Below are 13,637 nucleotides of genomic sequence, written 5' to 3'. Positions count from 1 at the left end.
CAAAATCTATGACTGTTAGGCCTGCAATGAATGCCTTAAATGGCCAAGACCCACCTGCGGGACCAAAGCTTTATTACACACTTCCATAAGTTAAGAATAGTTCAACTAGTTTGCACTGAAGTACCTGTACTTACTGAATAATACGCTTTAGTACATAATAAGCCTGGGGTTTTAAGGGGTTAGTCTGCAATTATGCCATCATCTCGGCTCAAAAATGCCTTTTGGTGAGCCATTAATACTGTGGGTCTGACAGACTTTGTGCTCATTACTGTTCACTGGAAACAGTATTTGATAGCTAACTCATTACAAGTTGCTCTTCAGTGTTTACCTCAGGAGAGACACTTCAGTACCCTGAGTTATAATATATCTTTCTATTAAGGAGACCAGTGTGGCTCTAAACAGGCCTTCTAGCTTTTTAGCTTCTTATTATGTTTTCATTTTATACTTTTACATCCAGTTTAGCTTGAAAGGTTTGTTTTCGAAACTGCTTGTGCTTTTGTGTATAATATTATAGCTTAAGTTTAAAGCCTCTTATTCTCTGTGCTTAAATAAAAATGGGCTCTTGCCTCGTCGTGTTTGACTTCTCTGGGTGTGTCAACATGAAGTTTATATTTTGCACGGCTGTTTACTGTTAATGTATGTCTGCTCTTTGTTTTGGTCTCATTATCGGGGTTTACACTCCTCAGTTTAGTTAGAGATTCATGGCTGTTGGGAAAAGACCAGCATTAGGTGTTTATGTTGTAGTGGAACTGTAAAAAGAGTTTAATATATACCACCATTGCTGTCAAAACCTGACACAGACACATGGAAGGATTAAAGAGTTACATGTCCTCATCTCTATGACAACGATAAAACCTCGAGTCACTCGAAACAGCACAGTGTGGGTTGTGGGGGCCACGGTGACTTTGCTAGTGTAGGAAGTTGCTTTATCAGACTTCCTCTTTTTTTGTGACACTGCACTCTTTCTCACATGACCCCCCGCCTCTCTCTCTCTCTCTCTGTCTCTGCACACATCCTCTGTGCATTCATTTATTACTCTTGCTTTCTGTATTATCCATGCATGATACAATAGACAGCTCACAGACATGCACCTGTAACAAGAATGAACAGTAGTCTGACTTAAGTGGTCCTATCTAAACATATACACTGGCTCTGACAGATGCGTTAGCTAGCTATAAAACGGACGTTCCAATTAGAAAATTATATTTATTAGTCTAGTTGTTAATAAAATTTATATGAGAGTGTATTCAACATTTTCAGGTTTAGCTCAGCCTATTTAATAACTATACATGAAAAGGTTTATCTGCTGATGAAGTGCTGCATCATTCTGCAAGGAAAGACTGATGCAACAAAAAGCAGAAGAATGATGCTAAATGTGTGTGAATGTTCAGAATGTGAGAACAAACAGGTAGTCAGGCAGTGTAAAACCTCAAAGCTGCTGCTTGTTTTCTCGTTTACTGATCTGACAGTTAATGGTGATAAGACATCAGCCAGGTAAGAAATGCTTCATTATTTTTATGAATATAGTAAATTTCTAATATATACGTGTACATGATTTCTGATGCCCCGACATCTGAACCAAGAGGAACTCCAGAAGATCACATGTAACTACAGCAAGCCTGTTTTATTTCACTATGAACAAAATATCATGGTGAAAATGTGATACAATAAGCTTTTAGACTCTGAAACTCTGGATATGAACATCTACAAAACTTCCTTAGATTCTTTTAAACACAAAAGCCCACATACAGACAGAGGCAACATGACAAGGCCAGAGTCAACACAGAGTGATAAATTTGATGCTTGTTTTGAAACATAAACCGAAAAATATATATTTCCTGTTGTGTTTGTAGACTCTGCTATGATGATGTCACTGAGAATGACTCCCCCCACTTCTCTGGTCCTTCTACTCCTAATTTATGGTGAGTCAGTGTAGTTATATAATGAGACATTGTTGTACAATATTATTAAACAGAATTATAATAAATGCTATGTGTGAACAGTGAGCTCTGTGCAGTGTGTTAGTTTCTGCAATCCCCCCGAACCCACCCTAAAAACCATACTCTACTGTAAGATCTGTGGAGCTTCTCACTTTGTGCTTTTGTCTCTAAATGAGCTCATTTTATTGCAGCTGATCATTCAAACTCAGCTGAAATGAACAGTCTTAGAAATGAGCTGAAGTGGAGACTTTATGCAGCATTTTTACTGACTGAGACCCAAACAGTAATAATTTACACATTTCTGTACTTTGTTTTGCAGGAGTTGTTGCCCTAAATTGGTGGGGTGTGAATTACAACTCTGAATCTCTCTGTGCTCTAAAGGGGTCTGCAGTGACCATGGGCTGTACTTATACATATCCAAGAGGTCACTCAGTCCAAAAAGCTTTCTGGACCAAATACTTGACTTCAGGTTCGGAACCTCCTGATCTGTTAGTTGATCCAGCGTACAGAGGCAGAGTTCAGTATCTTGGAGATAAACAACAAAACTGCACTCTCAGACTGAGTGATGTGAGAGAAAAGGACCGGAGAAAATACTACTTCAGATTTATAACAGACCAACCTGGAGGACGTTGGCAAGATATAAATGGAGTTGATCTTTCAGTCACAGGTAAGATCCATCAGCAGAAATAAGACACTGTACTTCATTCACTGGTGTTCAGGATTCACAAAGCAGTTCTGCAATATAATCACATCAGTCCTTCATAGAACACCTGAGAAACTCACTACGTAGAAATGGAGAACCAGAATCCACAAAGCATTTTGGAGTAAAAGTGATGACCTACAATATGATTCTCTGACTGAGGTCGCAACAAAAAAGACTTGATCTGATCATCAATCAGCACTTCAACTCAGAGATGCTTGTGAGAAGTGTAAACACCTTGGAAGTGGAATTAATGTAGAGGTCTAAACTGCATCATGTTCATGTAATGTGTCCAATGCCTCCTGATGGCTTATAAAAGTCTGATTTTAGGTGTAGATGTTTATATTGATGGTCATAATGTATTCATTCAGCTAGTGTGAGTCTCCACAGTGTGAGTCTGTTTTCTCTGGTTCTCAGATCTCCAGGTGGAGGTTCCTGAGAGAGTGATAGAGGGAGATAAAGTCACTCTCACATGTAAAACCACCTGCAGTCTGACAGTCAGACCAACATTCACCTGGTACAGAAATCGATATCGTTTATCCTCCAGTACTGACCAACTCCACCTGCAGTCGGTCAGCAGGGAGGATGCAGGCAGGTATCACTGTGCTGTACTGGGTCTGAACCTTCACTCTCCTGAGGTCACTCTGAACGTCAGATGTAAGTACAGGTTTGTTTGGTAAGAAATAGATAAAAAGAAGTCATAATTACCTGGAACTGAATCTGATTCTGGATCAGCTCTACAACTCAGAGAGTGGAATCAGTCTAAACTGAATCACAGTAAAATCATGACTTTTATGTGAGAAGATGAATATCAGTAAAATGTTAACTGGTTTTATTGAACTGTTAAAACACAACAGTGAAGCATTAAGTGATTGAGTGCCGAGATCCAATTTGAGCTGCATGAAAGCTAAAAGTTTATTAAAAGCCATTTGAAAATCTAATACACTCACTCAGCTAGTGTGAGTCTCCACAGTGTGAGTTTGGTTTCTCTGGTTCTCAGATCTCCAGGTGGAGGTTCCTGAGAGAGTGATAGAGGGAGATAAAGTCACTCTCACATGCAAAACCAGCTTCAGTTTGACAGTCAGACCAACATTCACCTGGTACAGAAATGGACATCGTTTATCCTCCAGTACTGACCAACTCCGTCTGCAGTCGGTCAGCAGGGAGGATGCAGGCAGGTATCACTGTGCTGTACTGGGTGAGAACCTTCACTCTCCTGAGGTCACTCTTAAAGTCAGATGTAAGTACAGATTAATTTGTTCATTCCCATTAAAGCACAAATGTAAGCAGTTACCATTAATACTGAGTGGGTAAAATAAATGAGATTGACCAAATGCTCCAATAAAACCAAATTATTCAATTATTTATTTTTTACTTCAGCCATGCCTGAAATGAGAGTACTGAATAAGAACAGTAATATTAATATTATATTTCTTTCTATTGAATTTTATGTTTGTTTTAATTTAAACTGAAACCAGTGTCAATTATTATTGTATAATCTTGTATATACAGGGTTTGTGAACCCTTTGGTATTTTCTATATTTCTGCATAATAAACAGAACCAAACTAAACAAAGGAGACAAAAATATTAGACTTTGTCATTTATTTAGTGAGGAAAATGATCCAATATTACAGATCTGTGAGTGGCAGAAGTATGTGAATCTTTGCTGTCAGTATCTGGTGTGACCCCCTTGTGAATTTTAGCTCTCCATACAAAACAGCTTCAACTCTGTTATGTTGGTCGGTTTCCTCCCATGAACTGCTGCTTCAGGTCCACAACATTTCTATAGGAATAAGGTCAGGACTTGGCCATTCCAAAACATTACAATAAAACAACAACTTTATTCTTCTTTAACAATTCTTTTGTAGAACAACTTGTGTGCTTAGGGTCATTGTCTTTCTGCCTGACCCATGTTCTCTTCAGTTTCAGCTCACAGGCAGATGTCCTGACATTTTCCTTTAGAATGGCCTGAATGCAGTGAAACAGGCCCAAACTATGATACTACCACCACCATGTTTCATAGATGGGATAAGTTTTTATGCTGGAATGCAGTGTTTTCCTTTCTCCAAACATAATGCTTCTCATTTAAACTAAAAACATTTATTTTGATCTCATCTGTCCACAAAACGTTGTTCCAATAGCCTTCTGGCTTGTCCATGTGAACAGTCGCAAACTGCAGATGGGCAGCAATGTTCTTTTTGGAGAGCTGTGACTTTCTCCGTGCAACCCTGCAATGCATACTATTGTTGTTCAGTGTACTCCTGATGGTGGACTCCATTTGTATACAATCTGTCTGACTGTGATTGGTGGAGTTTTAGAGATTGTTTTTTAATCTTTTCCAGCCTAACGAACATCAACAACTCTTCTTCTGAGGTTCCCAGGAATCTCCTTTGTTCGTGCGATGATACACTTCCACAAACATGTCCTGTGAAGATCAGACTGTGATAGATCCCTGTTGTTCGAATAAAATAGGGAGATCACTCACACCTGATTGCCATCCCATTGACTGAAAACAGCTGACTCTAATTTCACCTTCAAATCATCTGCTAATCCTAAAGATTCACATCCTTTTGCGATTCAGAGATATGTGATATTGAACTATTTTCCTGAGTAAATAAATGACCAAGTGTAATATATTTGTCTAATTTGTTCAATTTGGTTCTCTTTTATCTACTTTTAGAAAAAATCTGATGAATTTTAGGTCACATTTATGCAGAAATACAAAAAATTTTAAAGGGTTCATAAACTTTCAAGCACCACTGTATATTGTAATGGAGTCTGTATTTATTTCTTCATTCTCAAATGAAGACAATGAAGTTAATGGCTGTTATCTGCACCAAAACATGATGTCCTTCTCTACGATGTTTAAGGTTTGCTTATTTAAAAACACCTTCATAAACTCTAATTTTATGTAACATGTCATTCTACCTTTAGATGGTCCAAAGAACATCTCAGTCTCCATCAGTCCCTCTGGTGAAATAGTGGAGGGCAGTTCAGTGACTCTGACCTGCAGCAGTGATGCAAACCCACCTGTGCAGAACTACACCTGGTTTAAAGGAACATCATTTGTAGCAAAAGGAGAGACTTACACAATGAACAAGATCAGCTCTGTGGACAGTGGAGAATACAAGTGCAGATCCAGTAATGAACATGGAGAGAAACTCTCTGAAGCTCTAACTCTGAATGTTTTACGTAAGTATAATTTGTATTTTGTAAAAGTATCATTTTGTAGACACCTAATGTCATCCAAACATTAAATCACCCAGGGCTGTTATTACAGTATAATAAAGTGTAATGTGTCATTCTACCTTTAGATGGCCCAAATAGTATTTCTTCCTGATGCAGTATCATTCTCACATCTTTATCATCATCACAGTATCAACAGTATCAGTATCATTAAAGAATGATCTTTGGCATTTGCACACTGTTTTTTTCATACACAGCACGTCCAGATGTTTTTATCTACATCATTGCCGGCATCATAGTTGGGAGTGGAGGCGTATTCCTCATCCTTGCCTTTTTGTTTATAAGGTAAGCACATGTACTTTCTTCTACCAAACTGCAAGTCATATGACATTGGTCAACAAGTACTACTTCTCTCCTGCTACTCAGCTGAGAGAGATGAGCCTGATCAGGCTGAAGGAGGCCCTATAGTGCAGCGCTTTGCTATTTGGCCTGTAACTCCTACACCACAAATTATACAGAAAAAAAGTATTATTTCTTTCGGTTCCTTCAATCAAGCCAAACCCATAAGCTCTGCCTACTTATTTTTGCTAATTTGCATAATATCTACCTATGCTAGAAGACATCTGTTTGACAATTATAGCAAATGTAGGCCTTTGGATAAAATAAATTTGTCTTCTACTGACCCCTGTCTTCTGTCTGTGAATAAGGCTCAAACTGCATTAGGCCTTATTAGGTCTCATTGGAACAAACTGCATAAGGCCTTATTAAGCTGATACACGCTTGAACTGTCAGATTGCCACTTGTGGCTATAATTCTATTTGTATTTATTTCCTATTGTTGAAGACACTGTGCCAATAAAATAACATTTCTTGTTAATTGACCAAATAGTAACAATGGTAAACCAACACCAGAAGTTTTAATTAATTAAATTGTTGTTGTTGTGTGGCTTGTCAGGAGAAAGAGAAAAGGTCATTCAGCTGGACAACCCAAGTCAATACAGGCAAGTCAACATTAAATACTCAAGTGAATGCTCAGATTCCACAGCATTATCACTGTTGTACATAGTTTTCCTTGATCTTATAAAGAATGTGTAGGGATTATGATTGACAACAAATTGTTGGAACTTTCAATGTAAAAATGAGAATATTAGTAAACCCGCACATACAGTGCTGTGAAAAAGTGTTACATCACAGTGGGATTCAAGTCAGCACTGGGACTCAGCCACTCCAAAGCCTTAATTTTGTTTCTTCTGAGCCATTCAGAGATGAACTTCCTTGTGTGTTTCAGGTCATTGTTCTGTTGCATAACCCAACTTGAGTTTTAGGTGACAAACTGATGAGCAGACATTCTCCTTCAGGATTCATGTTTCCATTAATTATTACAAGTTGTCCAGGTCCTGCAGAAGCAAAGCAGCCCCAGACCAGCACACTACCACCACCATGTTTGACTGTTGATGTAAGGGGCATTTTTTTGTGAGCTGAATGAGTCATCAATGGCTCTTTCTGAAATTTTAGTAGGCCAGCCACTCTGGGAAGGTTCAGCAATGTTCCATATTTGTGGACAATAACTCTCTATGGTTGCCTGGAGTTCCAGAGCTTCAGCAATAGTTTGTAACCCTTTCCAGACTGGTAGATTTTAAAGACTTTGTTTCGCATCTTTATCTGAATCTCTTTAGAATGTGGCATCATGTGCTGCTTTTTGAGACCTTCTAGCCAACATCACATTGCCGGACAGGTTCTGTTTAAGTGATGTTTAGATTCAACAGGTCTGGCAGTAATCATGCCTGGGTGTGGCTAGTGAAATTGAACACAACAAATCAGTTGAATTTGGCTAATTGCTTAAATTAGTAGCTACAGGGGAAAATGCTTTTTCATGTAGGGCCAGGAAGGACTAAACAGCATTTTCACTTCAATAAATGAAATCATCATTTAAACACCTTTATTTTGTATTAACTTGGGTTATCTACATCTAGTATTAAAATTTGTTTGATGATCTTAAACATCCAAGTCTGACAAATATGCAAAAATAAAAGAAATTGCGAAGGGGGCAAATACTTTTTCACTGCACTGTAGCCTTAATTTTAACAATTTGTGCCTATTTATATTCACTCATGTGCGTTCCTTTGTATTGTTGTGATATTGTGTTGCATCTGCAGTAAATGGATTTTGTTAGCATATATTTGATTATTTTCTTGGATTTATTAAAAAAAGCAATTATTTTGTAGGTGGTTCCACCTTAAATTGATAAGCTGCTCTAGGTTTACACACAATACAAATTCAATACAAAACACTTTTTAATTCTGATAAAGTTTGGTTTATCCCAATTTAAGTATAAATTAGCTTTGATGGGAGCTGTCCAGGGATAGTATGGCATAAAATATTTTGCACATTTTTTTTTTTACTTTTTATTGCTTACAGTTCCATAATTTTGGCACCCATGGTAAGGATGAGTATAAATGGTCATATAATGTGTATTGTTTTGGTTAATTAGTTTAATCTCATTGAAAATATGAGGAAAAAAATAAAATAAATGTAGTCTATGTAAACAAAAAAGTTAACAAAGTTAACAAAGCCAAATGTGTCTCAACCACTGGCAAATATCAGGATGGAGTTTTTCATGGAAATCTATGATGTGACTGGACATGCACCCTTAGTCGTTTACCAGCATTGGGAAGATAAGAGAATACATAAATGTGATGAAACAAAAGCGTGTTGATCTTCATAAATCAAGCAATGACTATCAAAAATCTGCACAGCTAAAAGCAGTATCATCTACTGTTAGGGCCAAAATTGCTATTAAAACAAACAGAGCTGTAGTGAATCTGCCTGGAAATGAGGAGGATGTACATACCAGGTACTATGATTGGATGAGACAAAAACAGAGCTTTCCACAAGAAATTCTCAAGATCTGTTTTGCTTAAAAAAAACACTGAGTGCGTTTACATGCACTCAATAATCAGATTTCTGCAGTTATCTGATTATTCAAATGGTCATGTAAACCATGTCATGTACTCTGATTTAGTCTAGAAATCCAATTAACAAATCCAATAAAGAGAGCTGGTTTAAGCTCAGTAATCAGAATTTTCAGTGCATGTAAACTCTTACTCTGATTTCTTTCAAGTTTCTAAGTCTACACATGTGCAAAAACAGACACCAGTACCAGAAATAAGCAAGCAGTGCTACTGCGAGACGCAGCAAAACACATATTTTCAGGTAAAGTGGTGCGATGTTTAAAAGAAAAAAAAAAGCTGCGGCGTTAAGTTTGAGTTTTACATTACATTTACATCACGTCAACTTCTGTGAGTTTATTGACCAGTTGTGAAGCAGAAATCAGATCACTGTCTGACTCATGTAAACCTGGAGTTTTCCATTATCTGATTAATCAAGTGCATATAAATGCATTGATGAGACTATTGACAAAATCAGATTTTCTGCAGTTATCAGATTATTAATCAGTGCATGTATTATCATTGTTAAACCGAAATGAACCTAATCCCCAATGTCAAGTATTGTTTATTAAGGAGTCTCTCTGAGTCCTTATTTTATATTCTCTAAACTCATCAAGCATTATAGGAGAAGACTCACTGCTCATCGTGGTGGCTCAGGAAGGTTGCACATAGTAGCAGATACAGCAGAGGCACATTTTTGACATTTTTAAAATTTTCTTAGATGTAATTTCAGATTTTGTCTCTTTTTTTTTTAGATTGTTCTAATTAACCTTTGTGGTCTTATTTCAAATGCTTTCACCCTCTGATTCTCAGTTTCTTATTTGCTTCTGCAATGTGTCACTTTCTCACATCTCAGGAAAACCTCTATAGCAACATGGGAACAAGACCTTCAGAAAATAACGCAACACCAGATTTGGCCAATCAGGATGATGGTTTTTATTCAACAGTTGAGCTCTGTGGACGAATCAACCCCACCTATGGGGCCGACGACGAGGTTCAGTATGGTAACGTCCAGCACTGCCATGATAGAATAGTCCAGAAGACTCAGGAGGCTGGTGTTGAGTATGCTTGTGTCAGATTTTCTCGTGCTGATCCAGCCCACAGGTAAGTTAGAACAGCTAAGTGTATTTATTTTGTCCAATAAAGCATGTCTCCAAAATGCTTTCCAGTCAGATCACACTTACTTGCTTGTGGTTTCAGTTCTGCTGCACTCGAGAATCCCTCAGTGATCTACAGCAGTGTGAACTAAACAACATCTGAAGATCTGTTTACCACCCACATTAGGATCCTTCTGGACATGGCTACTGGAAACCCTATGGATCCACAATATCTTTATTTACCTGGTTTAATTTCTTTTTTTTTTTCAATTTGTTTTATTATGTTTTGGCCATTTTAGATTCCATTGTGTCTCTCCTCAAAATCAGTGATGGGACATTTATTAGACATAAATTTCAACATTTTGGCAAAAAAATCAACAAAGTGGAACTAAAAGCATTCAAATAAGAATTAATTTAAAGTGTCAAAGGATTCATCAGAGATGAACCTACGCATGCCCTCTACAGGACACCAAGCATAACTGCAGCTTGATTCACTATTTTGTTGTTGACATACACTATAGTACCAAAAATATTCGCTCGTCTGCCTTCACACGCATATGAACTTGAGTGAGATCCCATTCTTAATCCATAGGGTTTAATATGATGTCTGTTTCACTACTGTTTGTAGAAGCAGTCTGCAGGCCTAGGTGCTTGGTTTTATACACCTGTGGCCATGGAAGTGATTGAAACACCTGAATTCAATTATTTGGATGGGTGACTGAATACTTTTGGCAATATAGTGTCTTTCCATAGTTATATTGTAATATAACTGTAAGCAACAAAAATGTTTTAATATTAGACCTTTTTGAGTTCGTTTTGAGCAGAAGCTTATTTTGTGGATGTATGGACTCTGATTTCACCTTGTGCAGCTACACAAGCTTCAAAGAGTAGAGTTAGTAAGGTTTGAGAACATGTGTCTATATCTATCTCTTTTAGGAAATTAATAGCATTGAGAGGTCTAGATGTAACGATGTGTACAGTGGCAGACATATTTAGACTGTGTTGTAAATGTTTAAAATGTGCCTGCTACTGATAAAATTAGGAATGGGTCATACTGGCTGGCTGGAGTAGTATTACAGTGAGGAAAGTAGCTATAAAACTTTATGGTCCCACTTTATATTAAGGGCCTCTAATAATTGTGTAGTTACATGTAAACAACATATGCAACAACTATGTAACTACTAATGATTTAGTCAGTGTTACGGATGGATTACAGAAGTACACCTGGTGACACTTTCTATGAATGTTGCATTTGTAAGCATCTATAAACACATTTATAACATGCTATAATGTATTCATAAGGCATTATAAACATGGTTATAAATATTTATTTAAAAAAATACACTGAATTACATTTTATAGCCATCTTTATTATACATTATGAATTGTTAATATAATGCATTATAAATAGTGTTAATAACATGTTATAATGTCAGTGCCAAAGAAGTCAGTCCCAGCTTAGAGAGCGTAAAGCAAAGACAAATACCAAGCTAACGGTGGTGTACATTGACTTTCCCACATTGGGTAAAACTCTGATGGCAGCACTAATTTAAACTCTTGACATTTGAGGCATGTAATGTGCTTTATTGTGTATGTTTTAGTGTTTCAGTAAATCCTTCAGTAAATACTTCAACTTGAAGCCTCACTCTTAACACTGGAGGAGGCTTTAGTACAGTACGCTTCACTTTACTTAGAGCAGACAAATACAACTTATGAGCTCTTATAATTTATGATCAGTACTTATAATGTATTATGTTAACAATTCATAATGCATAATAAACATGGCTATAACATATAATGCATTTTTATAAATATTTATAGCTATGTTTATAATGTCTTATGAATGCATTATAACATGTTATGAATATGTTCATAAATGCTTACAAAGGTGACATTCATAGAAAGTGTTACCACTTTACTTAGAGCAGACAAATACGACTTATGAGCTCATACTTTATTAATAGTACTTATAATGTATTATGTTAACAATTCATAATGCATAATAAACATGGCTATAACGTATAATGCGTTTTTATAAATATTTATAGCTATGTTTATAATAGATGCTTACAAAGGTGACATTCACAGAAAGTGTTACCATGCACCTTATGTAATTATACATATGTATCAACTTCAGTTTTGCCTCATGTAGTTACACAACTGTATCTTTAAAGCTGTAACAGCCTATTCCCTCTCATGTAATTACACAAGGTTAATAACATAAATGTAATTACACTTGTAACCAGATTGGAATGGCAGTTGTTTTCAGAAGTCTTTTCCAGCAGTAAAAGGAAGTATGTACTAATTTACATTAACACATTACTTACACTGCATCTGCCAGCTTTCCTAACATTTAGCTAGCATTTATGTTGCTAGTGCTGTGACACTGTAACCAGTTTCAGCTTTAAACCATTCTGTGATGTGACAGAACAGCAGACGTCCCCTTATCTTAACATGTAGCTTAGTGACATTAATTAAATGTGTTGCATTAAACCCAAAGAAATGTCTACATTACCATCCCATTATTACACAGTACCTACATAACAACTACACAGGAACTGTCCACACATTTTAAAGTGTAACTTTAACACTACACTACAGGTAAGTCCCTGTGTAGTTGTTAAATAGGTACAGTGTCATTACAGAATGGTATTCATGATTGTGTTTAGATCTCTTTGTTATTTATTTCACAGTATTTATAGTAAGTATACTTTCTTTAACTGCTGGAAAAGACTTCTGATCTATAGTGTATCAAAAATATACACTTGTGTAATTACATGAGGCAAAACTGAAACTGATACACGTGTGTAATCACATAGGCTATACTGCTGTAATCCATCTGTAACATTGACTAAACCATCAGTAGTTACAGTGTTGTTGCATATGTTATTCATATGTAACTACACAGTTATTAGGGACTCTTAATATAAAGTGGGACCAACTTTATTTAATGAGTGTTTTTGTATGCTATGACAAGCCAGATGTCCGCTGATGTAAAAATTAAGGGCTTTAATGTTGATTCAGGATCAAACATCCAAAGTCAGGCCAAGTCAATACCATGGAAAAACGAGAGCAAATGCAATGACAAGGCAAAAATCAATGTTGTAATACTAGCAAAAGTCAAAAAAAGAAAAACAGCAAAGCAGGCTAACAAGACAAAAGGGTAAGGCAAAAAATGTAAACATGACATCACAAAAATGGGTCAAAGCACAATATATGCACAGGGGTATTTATACAAAGGTAGACAAAGCAACATAGGTGGATGGAATCAATAGTCAGGTGAGTTGCCTCTTTGAAACTGTCTCTGATTGGATGATCTCAGGCATGTGTCTGTGGGATCATGGGAAATGGAGTCTTGAAAGTCTGCAAGAACAGAGCATGAATTCAGAAGTGTGACAGTTTTCTTCAAGTTTGCTGGCTTTTTAAAACTGAATGTAATGCTGTTTTGAAGATTCTTTGCTTGTTGTATTTTATTTACTTTTCAATAAAATAACAGGTTTTTGTCTGTAGACCTGAAGAAACTTAAAGCATAACCAGAATTGAGTAATTTCAAGAATGAATAAGCACATTACTCAAAATATGTAATAACCACGCTTATGAACTTTTTTCTTAATAAACTATTGACTAAGCTGTACTGTCTCTTCAGCGTTTAGCCTCATTTAACGCTCTGAGTAACACTTGCCAGTTACCTGATGAGCTGAATCAGGTGTGTTTAATCAGGCATTGAGATGAAGTCTGCAGTGTTTTGGCCCACGGGGACTGCAGC

General features: G+C 36.7%; 1 protein-coding gene across 1 annotated transcript; it reads left to right on the top strand.

Annotated features, from left to right (window-relative positions):
* Positions 1–1,258: 1,258 nt before the first annotated feature.
* On the top strand, positions 1,259–10,023 carry LOC118800184 (B-cell receptor CD22-like). Its single transcript, XM_036560359.1, has 9 exons — positions 1,259–1,494; positions 1,854–1,922; positions 2,260–2,607; positions 3,058–3,297; positions 3,641–3,880; positions 5,576–5,833; positions 6,782–6,831; positions 9,631–9,878; positions 9,975–10,023. Exons 1-9 carry the CDS (start codon positions 1,473–1,475, stop codon positions 10,021–10,023), a joined length of 1,524 nt encoding a protein of 507 aa, XP_036416252.1. The 5' UTR covers positions 1,259–1,472.
* The last annotated feature ends 3,614 nt before the right edge of the window (positions 10,024–13,637 follow it).

Source organism: Colossoma macropomum, unplaced genomic scaffold, assembly GCF_904425465.1.
Source record: "Colossoma macropomum unplaced genomic scaffold, Colossoma_macropomum, whole genome shotgun sequence".
NCBI classification, from domain to species: Eukaryota; Metazoa; Chordata; class Actinopteri; order Characiformes; family Serrasalmidae; genus Colossoma; species Colossoma macropomum.
The sequence above is the reverse complement of the archived record's forward strand: the minus strand, read 5'-3'. Positions and strand labels throughout refer to the sequence as shown.

Bases quoted from the DNA above. Each gene is read 5' to 3' on its own strand.
- LOC118800184 (XM_036560359.1), top strand. From the start codon at position 1,473: ATGGTGATAAGACATCAGCCAG. The intron at 2,608-3,057 runs GTAAGATCCATC...TCTGGTTCTCAG, and splicing joins AGTTGATCTTTCAGTCACAG to ATCTCCAGGTGGAGGTTCCT. The intron at 3,881-5,575 runs GTAAGTACAGAT...TTCTACCTTTAG, and splicing joins GGTCACTCTTAAAGTCAGAT to ATGGTCCAAAGAACATCTCA.